This window comes from Suricata suricatta, chromosome 12, assembly GCF_006229205.1.
Source record: "Suricata suricatta isolate VVHF042 chromosome 12, meerkat_22Aug2017_6uvM2_HiC, whole genome shotgun sequence".
Classification (NCBI taxonomy): domain Eukaryota; kingdom Metazoa; phylum Chordata; class Mammalia; order Carnivora; family Herpestidae; genus Suricata; species Suricata suricatta.
In genome coordinates this window covers 61636465-61655329 of record NC_043711.1, presented here as the reverse complement: position 1 = coordinate 61655329, position 18865 = coordinate 61636465, and the positions used below count along the sequence as shown (strand labels likewise).

The window sequence follows — 18865 nt, the reverse complement described above, 5'->3', positions numbered from 1 at the left end:
AATTGTGTATTTCATCTTAAACTTTTTTTCTTTCTTGCAGTTTAAACCACTGGAACAACTTATGGGAGTCTTTCCAGCGGCAAGCGGTAACTTTCTACCTCCATCATGGCGGAAGCTCATGAGTGATCCTGTAAGTCTCTTAGTATTTCGAGTGTGTTGGTATCCAGGTTTTTGTCATACATTTCACTAACAGTCATGACTGCGTTTGTGTCTCATAGTTAAAATAGTGAAATCCAGAAACAAAGAAGAAGTATTGAGTTCTTTATATTTTTCACCTTTTTATTTTCTACTTTCCTTGGCCATCAAAACCCTACCAAGCAAATAAAATAAATTTATATTTGGGAGAAATTATCTTTTTTTAAAATTTTTATTTTTGAGAGAGAGCACGCGTGAGTGGGGGAGGAGCAGTGGGGGGGGGGGGGACAGAGGTCTTGAAGTAGGTTCCATGCTGATTGCAAAAAGCCCAATGTGGGTCTCGAACCTGCGAATTCTTGAGATCATGACCTGAACCGAAGTTGGGCACTTAACTGACCGAGCCACTCAGGCACCTCTAGGAGAAATTCTTGTAACAGTTACTTTGTTCTCAGCCTACCTGTAAGTTATTATTTTTATTTATTCCTGCCATGTGTGGTGGCTACCAGAGTTCAGACTGGACTACCTAAAATTATCTCTGTGTGTGTTTTGTGTGCCAGATAGGAAGTGGGAAACCCCGGCAGGAAGTAGGAATTCTTAGAGTCCATAAACTGTTCATTGAATGTCTTGAGTTCACAGTCGTCAGTTCTATAATAATGCTTCCCCACCCCCATTTTTAAAATAAAATTGTTAATTTTGTTTTACTGCTGCGATTAATGACTTGATATCTAAGTTACAACATTTTTTGAAGGAATAAAAACCTCATTTTCTCATTGGGCCTGATAACATTAATGAAAGAAATGTTAAATTCTTTGTAACTCCAACATGTGTGACTTTTGTTTTAAATCTTTATTTTTCTCCCTGATACAGGATTCTAGTATAATTGATTTCTACCCTGAAGATTTTGCTATTGATTTGAATGGGAAGAAATATGCATGGCAAGGTAAAATATAGACATTATTCCTTTTTGTTAAAATAATTTTCTCCTTTTGATAAACTGTAAGAAAACATGATTTATGAAAAGAAAGAATTTCTATAAAAAATAAGTATTTTGGGATGCCTGGGTGGCTTAGTTGATTAAGCACCCAACTTTGGCTCAGGTCATGAACTCACTCATGGATTTGAGCCACCCCACCCCTTTTTTTTAATGTTTTATTTATTTTAGAGAGAGAGAGCATGAGCAGGGGAGGGTCAGAGAGAGAGGAAAACACAGAATCTGAAAACAGGTTCCAGGCTCTGAGCTAGCTGTCAGCACAGAGCCCATGAACCATTAGATCATGGCCAGCCAAGAAGTCAGATGCTTAACTGACTGAGCCACCGAGGCACCTCAGTTCAAGCCCCTTATTGGTCTCTGTGCTGACAGTTTGAAGCCTGCTTGGGATTCTCTTCCTTTCTGCTACACTTTCTTTCTTTCTCAAAATGAATAAGCTTTTTTTAAAAAGATAAATATATTAAGAATTACATGTGAAAATTTGATTTTTTCCCATCCAACCTGGGATTATCAGTGATTAGTAGTAATTTTAATAGTAACATTCTGATAAAAAGTAAATTATATTGAAAAAGAATCATTCTGTCTTTTGTCTCTTTTGTGATTAATGGGACTTGGGACTTGCTCCTTCCAGTATGTAGCTCTTTGGCACCTTGTAAGATTGCTGAGAAATACAGAAACATAATTGTGTCCATGTGGAGATTCACTTATACTCCATGGAAATTTGAAAATGAAAAATGTATAAGAAATTTAGTTTTAAATACTTGACTAATCATTTGCTGTTTAGTTAGTTAGCTGTTATTTTCTCATTCCTTCTGATTACAGTTTTTGTAAGAATGTCAATTTTAAAGTAGTACTAAATTTAAGATGCTGTTTACTACTCAGCAAATGTGATGATGACTAACTGAATGTAAAAAACAATAAAGAATTCTGTCTCACAGTAAGTGAACTATTGTTTCATGCCAAAGCCCCTTTCAGCAAATCATTTTAACCTTTTCTTTCCCCTGTATGTTTTTTATGAGGTTTTTAGGGTTGACTTTTGGTTTATGTAGTGAAAGACATTTTATTATTTCCTTAATGGAATGATAATAGGAAATGCAGCCCATTGATTGAGGTTAGCAAGTGTGCTCTCTGGTCATATTTTGTTATATGTAAATGGACTGGAGTCTGAGGTTGTTTTTGAAGGTGCTTTGTGGGGAACACTTTGATTATAGGGAGTGGAGGCATAGGAGAATAAAAGGCAGTAAAGTATAAGTAAGTATACTTATGTAAGTGTTAAGTAAGTAAATATATAAGTGTGCAGATGTTTTGCTTTCTATCTATATCATTGTGGTATAAACCATCCAGAGGAAAAGTGAGGCAATGCACAATGGTTATAATTTCTTCACATCCTTGCCAACATTTGTTACTTTCTTTTTTTATTGGGTAAATGGCTTTTATGTATTTATGTAATTTTTGTTGAAGTATAATTGACATATAGAATCCTGTTAGTTTCAGGTATATATCATGGTGATTAGATATTTTTATACATTATGAAATAATCCCCATGGTAAGTCTCATTACCATCTATCACCATAGAAAGTTACTATAGTACTATTGAGTGTATTCTTATGCTGTATAACGTAGCCATGACTTACTTATAACTAGAAGCATATACCTCTCAGTCCACTTCACTTCGTTCACCTGTCCCCTCACCCACTTCCCCCTCTGTTAACCAACAGTTCATTTCCTATATCTATGAATCTGTTTTGTTTTGTTTGTGCATTTGTTTGTGTTTTAGATTACACATATAAGTGAAAATATATAGTATTTGTTTTTCTCCATGGGAATTATTTCATTTAGCATAATAACTTGTAGGTACATTGATGTTTTTGGAAGTGGTAAGCTTTCGTTCTTTTCTATGGCTGAGTAATACTTCATTGTATACATCTTCTTTACCCATTCATCTGTCAAAGGACACTTGGGTTGCTTCCATATCTTGGCTATTATAAATAATACTGCAGTAAACATAAGATTGCATATATCTCTTCAGATTAGTGTTTTTATCTTCTTTGGATCAATAGCCCAGAGGTAGGAGTTGCTGGACCATATACTCATTCTATTTTTAATTTTTGAGAAACCTTCAAACTGTTTCCCATAGTGGCTGCACCAGTGTACATTCCCACTAACAGTGTATGAGGGTTCCCTTTTCTCCACATCTTCAAACACTTGTTATATTCTTGTCTTTTTGATAATAGCCATTCTTACAGATGTGAGGTGAAAATCTCATTGTGATTTTGACTTGCATTTCCCTGATAATTAGTGATATTGAACACCTTTTCATGTGTCTGTTCACCATCTGCATGTCTTCTTTGGAAAAGTATTCAAGTCTGCCCATTTTTTAATTGGGTTGGGTTTTTTTGGTATCAAGTTGTGTAAGTTCTTTATATATTTTAGATATCAACCTCTTACTGGATGTATGGTTTACAAATACTGTCTCCTATTCAGTAGGTTTTCTTTTCATTTCGTAGGTGCTATCCTTTGCTGAAACCAAAGCTTTTTAGTTTGATATAGTACCCTTTGTTTATTTTGACTTTTGTTGTCCTTGCCTGAGGAGACTGGTCCCCAAAAAAATTGTTACTAAGAGGGAAGTCAAGGAGTTTATGGTTTCTTCTAGGATTTTTTTTTAACAACTTATATCCAAGTTAGCATATAGTACAATAATGATTTCAGGAGTAGAATCCAGTGATTCATCCCTTACACCCAATGTTTACTCCAAAAGGTGTCCTCCTTAATGCCCCTTACCCATTTAGTCCATCCTCCCACCTAAAATCCTTCCAGCAAGCCTCAACTTATTCTCTGTATTTAAGAGTCACTTATATTTTGTCCCCCTCCATTTTTATGTTATTATTGCTTCCTTTCACTTATGTTCATCTGTTTTGTATCTTAAATTCCACATGAGTGAAGTCATATATTTTGTCTTTCTCTAATTTTACTTAGCATAATACACTTTAGTTCCATCTGTGTTGTTGCAAATGGCAAGACTTCATTCTTTTTGATTGTCAAGTAATATTGCATTATACATATAAACCCCATCTTTACCCAGTCATCAGTCATTGGGTATTTGGGCTCTTTCCATACTTAGGCTATTGTTGATAACACTACTGTAAACATTGGAGTAGTGCAATTGCTGGGTAATAGAGTAGTTTTATTTTTAATTTTTTGAAGAACCTCCATTCTGTTTTCCAGAGTGCTGCACCAATTTGCATTCCCACCAGCAGTGCAAAAGAGATCCTCCTTCTCTGCCTCCTTGTCAAAGTCTGTCATTGCCTGAGTGTTAATGTTAGCCATTCTGACAGGTGGGAGGTGGAATTTCATTGTGGCTTTGATTTGTTCTTTATAGAGTTTGGATAATCCTTTATCTGATAGGTCATTTGCAAATATCTGTTCCCATTTTGTCGGTTGCCTTTTTATTTTGATGAGGTCATAGTAGTTCATTTTTGCTTTTGTTTCTGGAGACATGCTGTGTAAGAAGTTGCTGAGACTGAGGTCAAAGAGGTTTTTACCTGCTTTTTCCTGTAGGATTTTGATGACTTTCATCCATTTTGAGTTTATTTTTGGATTGGTGTAAGATAGTTGTCCAGGTTCATTCTTCTTCATGTCGCTGTACAGTTTTCCTAACAGCATTTGCTGAAGAGACTGTCTTTTATTCCATTGGATATTCTTTCCCATTTTGTCAAAGATTAGTTGGCCATACGTTTGTGGGTCCATTTCTGGATTCTCTATTCTGTTCCATTGATCTATGTCTTTTTTTGTGCCAATACCATATTGTCTTGATAATTACAGCTTTGTAATACACTTTGAAGTTCAGAATTGTGATGCCTTAGTTTTCTTTTTTAGGATTGCTTTGGCTATTAGAGGTCATTTCTGGTTCCATACAAATTTTAGGAGTGTTTGTTCTAACTCTGTGAAGAATGCTGGTGTTATTTTGATAGAGATAGCATTGAATATGTAGATTGCTTTAGGTAGTATTGACATTTTAACAATATTTGTTCTTCCTATCCAGGAGCATCAAATGTTTTTCCATTTTCTTGTGCTTCTTCAATTACCTTCATCAGCTTTCTATAGTTTTCAGTGTATAGATTTTTCACCTCTTTGGTTAGGTTAATTCCTAGGTATTTTATGGTTTTGGGTGCAATTTCAAATGGGATCGATTCTTTGATTTCTTGGTTTGCTGCTTCATTATTGGTATATAGAATACAACTGATTTCTGTGCATTGATTTTACATGCTGCTTAATTCATCAGTTTTAGCAGTTTTTTGGTGGAATCTTTTGGGTTTTCCACATAGAGTGCCATGTCATCTGCGAAGAGTGAAAGTTTGACATCCTCCTTGCCGATTTGGATGCCTTTTATTTCTTTGTGTTACCCAATTGCTGAGGCTAGGACTTCCAACACTGTGTTGAATAGCAGTGGTAAGAGTGGACATCCTTGTTATGTTCTTGAGCTTAGGGGGAAAGCTCTCAGTTTTTGCCATGCAGATGATATTAGCAGTGGGTCTTTCATATTTGGCTTTTATGATCTTGAGGTATAATACTTCTTTTCCTACTTTCTTGAGGGTTTTTATCAAGAAAGGATGCTGTATATTGTCAGATATTTTCTCTGTATCTATTGAGAAGATTATCATTCTTTTATTAATGTGATGTATCACATTAATTGATTTGTGGATATTGAACCATCCCTGCATCCCAGGTATAAATCCCACTTGATCATGGTGAATAATTCTTTTAATGTATTGTTTAATCCAGTTGGCTAGTATTTTGTTGAGAATTTTTACATCCATGTTCATCTGGGAAATTGCTCTGTAGTTCTCTGTTAGTGGGGTCTTTGGTTTTAGAATCATAAAGGTTTTTTTGTTTTGTTTTGTTTTTAATTTTTTTTCATGTTTTTTTTATTTATTGAGAGAGAGAGAGAGAGAGCATGAGCAGGGGAGGGGCAGAGAGAGAGGGAGGGAGACACAAGATCTGAAGACAGGCTCCAGGCTCTGAGCTGTCAGCACAGAGTCCGATGTAGGGCTCAAACCCACGACCCATGAGATCATGACCTGAGCTGAAGCCGGCCGCTTAACCAACTGAGCCACCCAGGCGCCCTTAAAGGGGTTTTATGCTTTTAGGTCTTGTGTTCAAGTCTGTAATTCATTTTGAGTTAATTTGTATGGTGCAAGAAAATGGTCACTCTTTTGCATGTAACTTTACAGTTTTCCCCACAACATTTATTGAAGAGATTGTCTTTTCCATTATGTATTTCTTGCCTCCTGTGTCAAAAATTGATGATGCATGTGGGGGAGTTTTCTGGGCTATTTTATTCTGTTGCTCTATGTGTCTGTTTTCATATCAGTACCATACTGTTTTGATTACTCTAGCCTTGTAGTATGGTTTGAAATCAGGGAGCATGATACCTCTGGCTTTGTTCTTTCTCAAAATTGCTTTGGCTATTTGGGTTTTGGGGGGTCTTTTTTGATTTTTGTTTTTTGTTTTTTGGTGGTTCCTTACAAATTTTAGGATTCCTTGTAAACTAGTTCTGTGAAAATGCCAGTGGTATTTTGATAAGGGATTGAATCTATAGATTGCGTAGAATAGTATGGACATTTTAACAGTGTTCTTCCAATCCATAAGCATGGGTTATCTTTTCCATTTATTTGTGTCTATTTTGTTGTGGGTTTTTTTTTTTTTTTGTAATGGCCATCCTAATTGGTACAAAGTGGTATCTTACTATGTTTTTGATTTGCATTTCCCTAGTGATTAGTTATGTTGAGCATCTTTTCTTGTGCTTGTCTATATCTTTGGAGAAACATCTGTTCAACCTTTTTGTCCTTGTCCGTTTGAATTGTGCTTTTGTTATAGGAGTACTTTATATATTTTGGATACTAGTCTCATATATGATTTTACATTTATTTTCTTCCATTTTTGTGAGTTTTTAACTTTGATAGTGTCCTTTGATGCACAAAAACTTTAAAATTTTTTAAATGTCTTAATTCATTTTTGAGAGAGCGCAGGCAGGGGAAGGACAGAGAAAGAGACACAGAATCCAAAGTAGGCTTCAGGCTCTGAGCCATAGAGGGCACAGAGCCCTACACAGGGCTCAAACCCACTAACTGTGAGATCATGACTTGAGATTGAAGTCAGACTAACCAACTGAACCATTCAGGCACCCCAGCTTTAAATTTTGGTGAAGTCCAATTTTATTGGACTGTTTTGTCATTGCCTTTGCTTTTGTTGTCATGTCCATGAAATCATTGCCATATCCACTGTCATGAAGCTTCCTCCCTGTTTTCTTTTGAGAGTTGTTATAGTGTTCTTAACGTTTGGTCTTTGATCCATTTTGAGGCAGTTTTTGTGTATGGTGTAAGGTTAGGGTCCAGTTTCATTCTTCTGCTGTGGATATCCATTTTCCCAGCACCATTTGTTGAAAAGACTGCTCTTGGGGCGCCTGGGTGGCTTAGTCAGTTAAGCATCCGACTTCAGCTCAGGTCATGATCTCAGGGTTCATGGGTTCGAGCCCTACATTGGGCTCTGTGCGGACAGCTCAGAGCCTGGAACCTGCTTTGGATTCTGTGTCTGTCTGTCTGTCTCTCTCTCTCTCTCTCTCTCTGCCCCTCCTCTGATCACACTGTCTATCTCTGTCTCTCAAAAATAAGTAAATGTTAAAAAAAATTAAAAATAAAAAAGGAATGACTGCTCTTTTCCCATCAAATGGTCTTGGCACCCTTATTGATGATCATTTGACCATGTGTCTGAGTGCTTATTGATGGGCTCTCTGTTCCACTGTCTGATACTGCCTGTCCTTATGCCAGTACCAAACTGTTTTAATTCCTGTAGCTTTATAAAGTTTTCGAGGAGCGCCCAGGTGGTGCAGTTGGTTGGGTGGCTGACTTTGGCTCAGGTCATGGTCTCACAGCTGGTGAGTTTGACCCCCACCGTGGGCTCTGTGCTGACAGCTCAGAATCTGGAGCCTGCTTCAGATTCTGTATCTCTCTCTCTCTCTCTACTCCTCCCCACTAGTGCTCCGTCTCAAAAATAAACAAACAAAGGAAAAAGTTTAAACAAACAAACATTAGAAAGTGTTGGAATCATGCAGTGGGACTCCTTCAACTTTATTTTTTTTTTCAAGGTTGTTTTGGATATTTGGGGTCACTTGAGATTCCAAATGAATTTTAGGGTGGGTTGAAAATCAGGCCTTTAATATTTTTATATTTTATATAAGGACCTTCATTTATTATTAGACTGTAGCAAGAACAACATATTTTGAGGTAAAATTTAGTGCTCTTGTGATTTTTCTCATATGTCTTTAAAATGTATCGAAAGTAATGGTAAAAGTAATGGTTCTTACCTAATGATAAAATATATCTGGGTACTTTTCCAACATTTATTGAACATGTGCACTTGGTATTGTTGTGCTTTTATAGTATTCACATAATGTCCTGGCACCTGGGTGGGTCAGTCAGTTAAGTGTCTGACTCCTGATTTCGGCTCAGGTCATAATCTCATGGTTCTTGAGACCAAGCCCCACTTCTATCAGCACGGAGCCTGGTTGGGATTCTCTCTGTTCCTCTCTGTCTGCACCTTCCCTGCTTGTGCTGTGTCTCAAAATAAATACACATACCTAAAAAAAACAAATACATTTACTGAACATGTGTACTTTCAATGTTGTGTTTTTTATTTATATAATGTGTATAAGAGGAATATAGCTTGGTCATTTTGAATGCTGTGTATTTTATATATGAACAGAGAATTTAAGTATTTTGATCAAAGTCATATAGCACACAACTAAGTTCTGAACCCAGAGAGTATGAGCACTATGTTTACCTAAGTATTACTGCTACTTAGGTTACCTGTAAATAAGTACTTAGGAAAAATTTAGCTGCTCATGTCCTTTTTACTATCCACTGGCTCAGGCACTTAATTGATCTCATATCGGGGTGTAAAGCATTTCTTTCCACCCAGCCAGTAGGGCTGATTTGTTGTTTAATAACCTTATTGCTAATGGCAGCTAATGACAGCTGCTTACCAGTTGGAGTTGGGAATTGATGGAAAGTCTTTCTGATAATTTGTTTGGGTTTTAAGTGCATGGCTAAACAAAACTGGAACAACTCCCTACAGTTTTTCCGTGTATATGTTTACCAGTGAATGAAATAGCCTAACTCGTATGATCGATGTTAATATTCTTGCAATCACTTTTCAGGCCCTTCAGAATTCACACTAGAAGTTAGTTTCTTTTTAACTTTAAAAAAATACATCTTTCCCTACTAGGTAATGAGATTGAACTTGTTTCTAAACTTTGAGAATATGGTAACTAAAGTAATTAATGACAACTTTGGGAGCCTTTCATTTCTCATCATTCTAAAGAGAACAATCAAGTATAGCAGTTTTGACTGGCAGTCATTTGAAAATTATTTAGCTCTTTTTAGCATTATTCTTTGCTATTTGTCTTAATTTTTGTAGCCAAAAGACTATATATATTGTATACAGTAAAACACACACATTTGGTTGGATAACTTAATGTATTTTTCTAGTAATATATATTGTACTACTTGGGTGCTTCTTTGAAAATTATGAATTTAGGTTGAAATAAAACACTTCCCTTAATTCTGGCACCTTCCTGAGGACAGTTTCAGCCTGAGTACTCCCCAGTTATTTAAGCAAGTCTCTAAAAACTTTCTGTATATAAATTAGTTATTAAATTTAAAATGTAAACAGAATACCATGATGCAGGTTTAGAGCTGGAAAACATTCCATGTATTTATTCTGGTTGAGTATTTTAGTTGAAAACCAAGTCAGAAGGATGAAAGGACAAGCTTAAGGCCTTGGCAGATTAACTGGCTTGCCAAGGGTATCCTTGTAAGTAAGGCGAGAACAAAGACTCGTGTCCAGGTGGCCACTTGTTCAGTTATTTTAAAATTTTTTATCATGGAGTTAAGATTCTGCAGACATGGCTCTTATAGAACCATTTTTTAAAAAGATGGAAAATATATAGAACTTTTTTCTTCTCTGACCACATGGAAAGTATTTGCATCTGAGATTTGCTTAAATAGAGTTAAGTTCCAAAGTGTTTTTACATCAGCAGGGATATTCTACTAGGAATGTTTATTTGGACCAATAATAAGTGGAATTTGAATGATCCTAATAGCTAGGTGGTTAGTGTGCATTTCTTTTCCCAGGTGTTGCTCTGTTGCCTTTTGTGGATGAGCGAAGGCTGCGAGCTGCTCTAGAAGAGGTGTACCCGGACCTCACTCCAGAAGAAAGTAAGAACTGTACTTGCACTTGGTCTCAACATTGAGTCTGTATCATACAGACTTTACATTTCCCTGTGAAATTAGATTTTTTTTCATTTGTCAAATTTCACATAAAGGCATGAACCATTGATGTTTTCTTTATAAGAAAAGTCGACTTCTTAAAATGCATTATCCGTAAGTTGAATAGTAATTATAATTTTTTTTAACATATAAGTGTTTGTTAGATTGATTAAAAAGCAACACTTTAAGAATATCCTTTGACTTTTTGATTCTTATATGTACACACAAAAGTATTTTTGCATGCCAAGGGTGTATTAGTTTTGTATTAGTTTCCTCCATTCTCCTCCTTCCCTTTATCTCCCCTCAATAACAGTAAGTTTGCTTGAAAAGTTAGATTGAAACAAAGGCATTTTCTCTCAGATTGCTAACCTAAAATACTTTTTATACAAAAAGGTGGCATTTTGTCATTAATACTGACAGTTAAAAGTATTGCGAAATTGGGAAGCTAGATTCTATTGGGAAATTTATTTAACACCAGTATGATAAACCTATAGAAATAATTTCTCTGTCAGCCATCCTTAGAATAGTCTTTGTTATCAGGTGGTGTAATTTGTCTGGGTTTCCTCAGGAAATGGTTATATATATCTTAGAGTAAGCAGTTGAGTTCTGTACAAATAACTTTGTTTCTTATCTTACAAATCTGTATTCAGATATATTATAGTGATAATTTTTTCCAACAGTCATTGATCTTTGAAACCTTATTGTCAAAATTTTATTTTTCTTTTACAGAGACCTCACACATTTTGGTGTATAACTTTTAAATTATTTTTTGTAAACTTTATACTTAAGTTTTTAAAATGTAGGGGATTTCTTGAGACGCCTGAATGACTCAGTTGGTTAAGCATCTGACTCTTGATCTCTGCTCAGGTTGTGATCCCACGGTTTGTGAGATCGAGCCCTGCATCAGGCTGTGCATTGACAGCACTGAGCCTGCTTGAGATTCTCTCTCAAAATAGATAAACAAACTTTAAAAAAATAAAACAAAATAAAATTTAGATATTTTAATTTATTCTCATAAAAGTTGTGCTTGCAGATGTAATAGTTTGATCTTTATTCTTTCCTTACTTTTCCCCCCCAGCTAAAAGAAACAGTCTTGGAGGTGACGTTTTATTTGTGGGGAAACATCACCCACTCCATGACTTCATTTTAGAGCTTTATCAGACAGGTTCCACAGAGGTACGGTCTCTTTTTCCATCATGAGGTGTTTTTAAACAGTATAATTATTTGGTTCATCAGAAATGCAACTTAAAATTTTTGATTAAATAGAAACAAGTGTACCATTTTAACTTTTAAAAACCATTTGAAAAGTGTGTAATTTGGGGACATTAAGTCTGTGCACAGTGTTGTGCAGCTATTACCACTGTCCACTTCCAGAACTGGGTATTCATTAAGCAGTATTAAATGATACATCTCCATTCTCTTGTCTTACTTCTGGTAATTTCTATTCTACTTTCTGTCTCTATGGATTTACCTGTTCTTGGTAGCTCATATAAATGGAATCATGCAGTATTTGTTCTCTTGTATCTGACTTACTTTACTTAGCTTGATGTTTTCAAGGTTTATCCATGTTGTCACAGGTGTCAGAATTTCATTCCTTTAATGGCCATTGTGTGTCTATATTACATTTTGTTTATCCATTCATCTGTTGATGGGAACTTGGGTTGTTTCCTCCTCCTGGCTTTTAATGCTACTGTGAACATTGGTGTACAAGTATGTGTGTGAGTCCTTGCTTTCCATTCTTTTGGGTATATGATCAAGAATGTATTTTTCCATAGCCAGTGGATGTACCACCTGAACTATGTCATGGAATTCAAGGAAAGTTTTCTTTGGATGAAGAAGCTGTTCTTCCAGATCAGTAAGCATTCATTTGTATAAATTGGGGTGACTGGGAAGAAGTTAAGTTAGCATTCTGTTCTTGTTGCCTACATATTTTATTTTCTAGTATTAGTGAGAAAACAAAACAAAGGAAAAGCTGGTGGACTAAAAAAAGACTTGGAGTGAGAGCCCAGCTCTTCAACCTAGTAGCTGTGTTACTGTGTGCAGGGAGCCCTGGGGGTTCCTAAAGCCCTTTCAGGAGATCTATGAGGTCAAAGTATTTTTATGATAATACTAAGATGCTATGATAATTTGCTTTTCTCATTCTCTTTCTTTCTCTCTTGAGTGTACAGTGGAGTTTTCCAGGAGCTGAATGTAGTGTGATAGATATCTCAAGAGATTGAATGAGAAGCAGATAAGAGAATCCACCTGTTAAGATAGATATTAAACCAGATATTAAAGAAATTTTCAAAAATGTAAGACAGTGACACTTCTCATTATTTTTTTTGCTTTGTAAAATACAGTTTTTCATTAAACATGTTATTTATGTTATAGGTTTATTACTGATATCTTTAGTATTTTAGAAATTTCTTAGTTTTAATTTTTAAAAGGTAAATATTGATAGACATAACCAAAGTAAGCAAAAGCTCTTTGAGGTCCTTGATTTTTAGGAATGTTTTAAAGAGGTTCTGAGATCAGAGTTTGGGAATTCTTGCTCACAGAGTATGTGTATCTTCTTTTCAAGATAATGGATGGTTTTCCAAAGTGATTACACTATTTTATAATCTCAATGGCAGTTTGTGAGAGATGTTCCTCTGCATTCTTGCAAACCTTTGAAATTGTAATGACCTTAATTTTTGTCAGTTTAGTGGACGTGGACGCCTATTGGCGCCTTATAGTTACCTTTCTCTGATTACTAATGAAATTGAATGCCATATAGTATATTTATTAACCATTTGGTTTTCCTCATTTATAAATTACCTGTTCCCCTGCCCCCCCCCCCCCCCCCCCCTTGATTTGTTTGTATCCTTTACAAATTCTGATAGGATTTTTTTTTTTTTTTTTTGCAGAAAATAGTTCTCTGTTGAGATTTACAAACAAGGAAGACGGGGTCCTTTTAAAAGATATATTTGGTTTATATTGCTTTTTTGGGTACATTTTAATAAGTTCTCTTTCCTAAAGTAACATCTTTCACATATTCAAAAGGTTACAACTTAACCATTTTCCTTGTCTTTAGAATAGTATGTTCTCCTGTCCCCATGTTACGAGATCTGACACAGAACACTGCAATCAGGTAAGCCTTCCAAAGTTCATGTTATTTGGCCAAAACACAGCTCTGTAACTTGGAAATAAGTCTAAAAAGACCTCTGAATCACAAGGAAATGGCAGCTATTATTCTGCCAATGCTTTGAGATTGGAGAGTCCCTGTGTTGCAGACCTTGGAACAGAGCCTCTTGACTTTAAATTATGTATATTGTTAAAGTTACTGATTTAACAAGCTTGCTTCCTGGCTTTCTGGTTTCCCCTGACAACCTCTAATTCTTCCCGGATTAGAAAGTGGGAGGTAGAAAGTAGGAGTTTCTAAGAGTAGTTTGCTATGTAGGAGCAAACAGACCTATACACCCCAGAGGCCCACACAGTTTCCTTGTGTTATACTAGATTATTTTATTTATATTTACATTTGTGGCTCTGCAGAGTTTAAAAACAAAACTATTACATCCTTTATTTGAGATAGAATGAATTTATGGGAATTTTTACTACCAATTATTATTAAATTTAAAAGGCTAATTTCTGCTACCTGGAAAGCTTACTCATATTTCATTTCTTGCATGATAACAGTATTTTCTGTGTGTAAACTGTAATATGATTGTTTAGAATTAAAAACCAACAAACTTACTATTTGCTTAATTATTGTATGTAATTACTAAGGTTGACAGACAGGATTTTTGTTACCATTTTCTGCAGTCTTCAGGCAAGATAAGGCAAACACATCTTAGTAATTCAAGGATTTCGTAAAAGCCTGTGTGGGAAGACTTTCCCACTCATACTGTTTCTCAGATTCTTGGAAAGCATTTTAGATTTTACTTAGATTTATCATTATAAAGTACAAGCATGTTCATTTTCCTATCCTTAATGGGTTTAGATAGCACCTGCAATTTTAGAAGGGCTTTTATATAAAGAAAACTGTCATGAATTTGGAAAATCTTTTTAGATTAGTTGCTTTTATTTATCTTTACACACGTTTTATTTATCCTTACACATAATTTTTTCTAGTTCTTTGTCTTTGAGCTCTTCTGTTAAGGGTAGAGTTAGAATTGCGAGCCAAGCTCTTGAGCCCATCACAAATAATCTGGTTTGGGCAGATCCAGTTTGGGTGTTGTGTTAACCCTTGAGGTCTCTGCCTTGCAGTGGTACTTCAGCTCATTTAATCCCACCGGATCCAACTTCAGATTGTCACATGCTTGCTTGTGCTTCTCCATTTTTCTGCATGTTTTCAAGGGCCTTTCTGTCTAGCCCTCTAGAAGTTGTTAACTCTACTTAACTTTCTAATTAGGATAGAGAGACTGTCTAAGGGAAGAATTACAAAATTGACAAATCCTTTAGCTTCTGTTTGTATGGTGGTGGTACTGTTGGTTGGTTCTGAGCCTGAGGGGCCTTTGGTATTATTATGTGGTATCCATTATGTTCACAAGATTATTAAATGTATAAAGATAAATCCCTCGGTGTGTATATTCAGGTACATGTTGAAAATAACTTCATAATAAAATTGATTTAATTTCTTAGAGATTTGTGAAAGATCACATTAACTTTTACTTTATGGTGTAATTTTCAGTGTTTCCTCTGAGGGGTAATGAGGTTGATCCAGTTTACTGCATATTTTTGTATGTTCTTTTGTTTGCTTGGTGCCTTGTTCATCCCAGTGTTGTGTTTGCTCTGTCACTGAAAATCTACAAATGCAGCCTTCTGTGCCAATTGCAGTTATTTCTTTCTATTTTGACTCCTGGCATTTTTTTCCCTTCTCTGTTTGCATGCATCTGGTATTCAATTCCACATTGGAAAAACCAGATTGTAGGTAGGTCCTTCCCATCACATAGGTCTTAACCTGCAGTAAGAAAGCATATGAGAGAGGTTGTTGAAGTATTTATGTTCCTAGAAGGACCCTTAGAAAATACAGTTGGTTGTGACCTAGGAGATCTTTTATTCTTTTCCAAAACTGATCCCATAAATCAGTCAGTATTTTAGTCGCTTAACTTTTTTTAGTGTATTTTTTTTAATGTTTTATTTATTTTTGAGAGAGAAAGAATGAGCAGGGGAGGGTCAGAGAGAGAGGATGACACAGAATCTGAAGACAGCTCTAGCTGTCAGCCCAGAGCCCAACGCGGGGCTCGAACCCACAAATTATGAGATCATGACTTGAGCCGAAGTCGGACGCTTAACCAACGGAGCCACCCAGTTGTCCCTAGTAGCTTAACTTTGAATAGGATTGAGCTGTCTCCCTTAATTTTTCTTATCCTGCTTTTCACCATTGTAATTTGCTTAGCTATAATATTTTTAGGATAATATTTGTTAACTTTAAATATATAAAACCTCATAAGTATATAAAACCTCATATGATTTTAAAATTAAAGAGAAGTGATCTTCCTGTAGCAGTGGCACAATTTTCTGTCATCTGGAGTAGACAGCGCGCATGCACACGTGTGTGCGCGCACACACACGCACACACACACACACCTTTGTATTGCCGCAGACTCAGTGTTCCATACTTCGTTGTCCAGTGCCTGTCACCAGTTCTCCTGGCTGATCTCCCTTTTCTGTCCCTGAGCAGTTGCCCAGACTTAGGAGCCTCTAGTTCTGTGTTACATTCCATATGCTTAGCCTCTTGTTCTACAAGAATCCCTATATCTATACCACTGTTCTGAAATATTTCCCCCCCAAGTATTTTTTTAATCTGTGGCTCTTCCCAATGGGACTATTCTGTAGTTTTTTTCCCCTTCCTTTCATTTTATAGTTTCTTCTCCTGAATTACTATAGTGACTTCCCAGCTGATTTATGTGACTTCACCTTCCCACTGACTATTGGTATATGCTGTAAGGCTTCTCTTAAGCACTGCCAGTCCTCAGAAATCTTTGCTCTCTAGTGCCGGTGGAATTAAACTTCTTTGCTTTTTGAGGTCTGTCGTGGTTTGGCAGATCCATGGCTCTGTGCCTGAATCCCTGCAGTTCCTCACAGACACCTCCCTCTTCCTTGTACTCATGCTCTTCCCAGCCCTATCACACTGTCACACTGGTCTCTGTACCGTCCTTCCATTGTTTGGATACTCATTCCATTGTAGCTTGTCCTTCATAGCTTTTGTTCTGTTCTACAAGGTGATCTATAATTTATATATCTTCATATATGTTCTTTTCATCAGCAGTATTTTTCTTTTCTCATAGCACCTAGCAGGTAGTTCTGAACCTGTATAGAAGTCCAGTTGTTCATAGTGTCAAAGCCCAGTGTTTTCTAGAGACGTCTAGGAGCCCTTTTTTCTTCAGAGAACTGTTTCTCAAATTTTCTATATCCACCTTTGGATAAATCAGGCAAGGGATACAGTGTTTTATCTCTTCAAGGAGGTTTTTAAAAATGTGAATTTAAAAAAAATTTTTTTTTATGTTTATTTATTATTGAGACAGAAACAGAACATGAGTGGGAGAGAGGCAGAGAGAGAGGGAGACACAGAATCTGAAGCTGGCTCCAGGCTCTGAGCTGTCAGCACAGAGTCCTACGCGGGGCTCGAACCCATGGACTGTGAGATCATGACCTGAGCCGAAGTCGGACACTTAACTGACTGAGCCACCCAGGCACGCCCCCCGCCCCCCAATATGAATTTTTTAATGTAACTGTTACCGCAGTGTCTTTAAGGCTTATGGCTGGCAAGCAGGTAACTTGAAATCAGAAGCCTAGAGGAAGTGGAGTACATACAGTCCTTCACAGACTTGATGGTGAAAACTCTTGGGAGGGTTTAACTTCCACTGCCTCGTTAGCCTCTTCTGACAGAATGTCAGAAAAGACATCTTAAATCCTATAAACTCTTTAAGTGCCTTAAAATGTCAAGTATATGAATCATGAAGTTTTCCCTACAAGAACAGTTTGCATTGGTAATGCTGATTTAGTATTAATTACAGAAGGTATCAGGGAAAGGTAGAGTAAAAATGTGTATGTAACTTGATATTTAGTTTTCTGCTGTCTTTGTGAAGTGTGCTAGTGCTCTCAAACAGTAATAGTACTTAAAATAACATTTCTAAGGGTAATTCTTAAAGTGAATTGAGTTGGAAAAGGATGTTGTACATTCCTTTCCTTTCCTGTTGAGACTTTGCTGTAGTATTTTCTTCTAATAGGATCTAAAGTGCTACTTGTGATACAGATAAAAGCACTGCTCAGTTTTGTTGTTTTCAGCCATGGTTAGGTTTACAATTTTATATTTTGTCCTTGGTGTGTTTGTGATGACAATTAAGTGAATATATGAAATGGAATAATAGGGAAGTTCCTTACCAAGAGAAGAGTCCATTATGCTTCTCCTGGGGTGGAACTCCTGTAGTGGGTAGAAATTTGCGCTGGATGCGTCCGTACGGTGCCATCTGGAATAAGTGGTGGAAAAGACGCCTGTGTCCAGAATTAGATGAAGCTCGATGAAGCAGTATACACCTAAACACAGTTGTCTTTCCTTAGATGGGCAGTCTGTTAATCTGTCAGCTATTTTGTTAACTCATTTCCTCTCTGAAGGTACTTCTGTCTTATCTCTGTGATACTTTCCTTCCCCTGATGCTCTCTTCAGTTAAGCTCTTTTGTTTCTGGTGGTAGAAATTTTTCAAAGAGTAGTCTGTATCTTTTCTTTATTATTTTTATTTATATATTTTATTCTAATAAAATAATTTCTATTATTTTTAGTTCCTCTGCCTATAAGAATTTTAATTACTTACATAAATAAACCTGAAAAAAATGAAGGAACTTTAAAAGTTTGGATCTCAATAAAGTTTCCTTTGGGACTTTGCCTAATGAGTTCCTGCCTCGTTTATGTGTTCTCTTTTTGGAGATGTTTAAGTTGTGGCTGATGTTATTATGTTGGAAAAGTACAGTTGAGTTGTTTTAGCTTCTTTTGTTCTTTAACTTCTAAAAATGTAAGGGTTCTTAGTATATATTTTTGGGAACAAATTACTAAAAAAAATATGAAAACCAGTAAAGCTTAATTGATTTTAGGAGACAAGTCTTCAAATTGTTCTCAAAGGTCCAAGGGAAAAGAATGCTTTAATCTTTGAGATCAAAGATTATCCCTATCCTTTCAATAGGGACCTCCAAACTTATTTTTAGATGTGCCTTTTCTGTCTCCTAATGGTTTGTTTCCTCCCTAGTAAGTATATAGATCACTCTGTGGAGTTTGATTCTGAGAGGAAGTAGGGGAGATGTTGGAGATGTTTTCCCTATTACCTTGGAAATGTTTTCCCTTTTAGAGCATGAGCATTAAGGATAATTTTTTTTTAATTTTGGATTTATTTATTTTGAGAGAGAGTTCAAGCAGGGAAGGGGCAGACAGAGGGAGCAAGCACAGAGCCCAGTGAGGGGCTCA

At 36.2% G+C, this 18865-nt stretch overlaps 1 protein-coding gene across 1 annotated transcript in view; it reads left to right on the top strand.

Moving 5' to 3' along the window:
* The window catches only part of XRN2 (5'-3' exoribonuclease 2), an 84514-nt gene that overhangs the window by 41038 nt on the left and 24611 nt on the right, over window positions 1-18865 (top strand). Inside the window, exons 19-24 of the mRNA XM_029917912.1 lie at window positions 41-130; window positions 1003-1075; window positions 10315-10398; window positions 11528-11625; window positions 12225-12304; window positions 13502-13558. Coding sequence (XP_029773772.1) covers window positions 41-130; window positions 1003-1075; window positions 10315-10398; window positions 11528-11625; window positions 12225-12304; window positions 13502-13558 — 482 coding nt within the window. The remainder of the gene's footprint in view (window positions 1-40; window positions 131-1002; window positions 1076-10314; window positions 10399-11527; window positions 11626-12224; window positions 12305-13501; window positions 13559-18865) is intronic.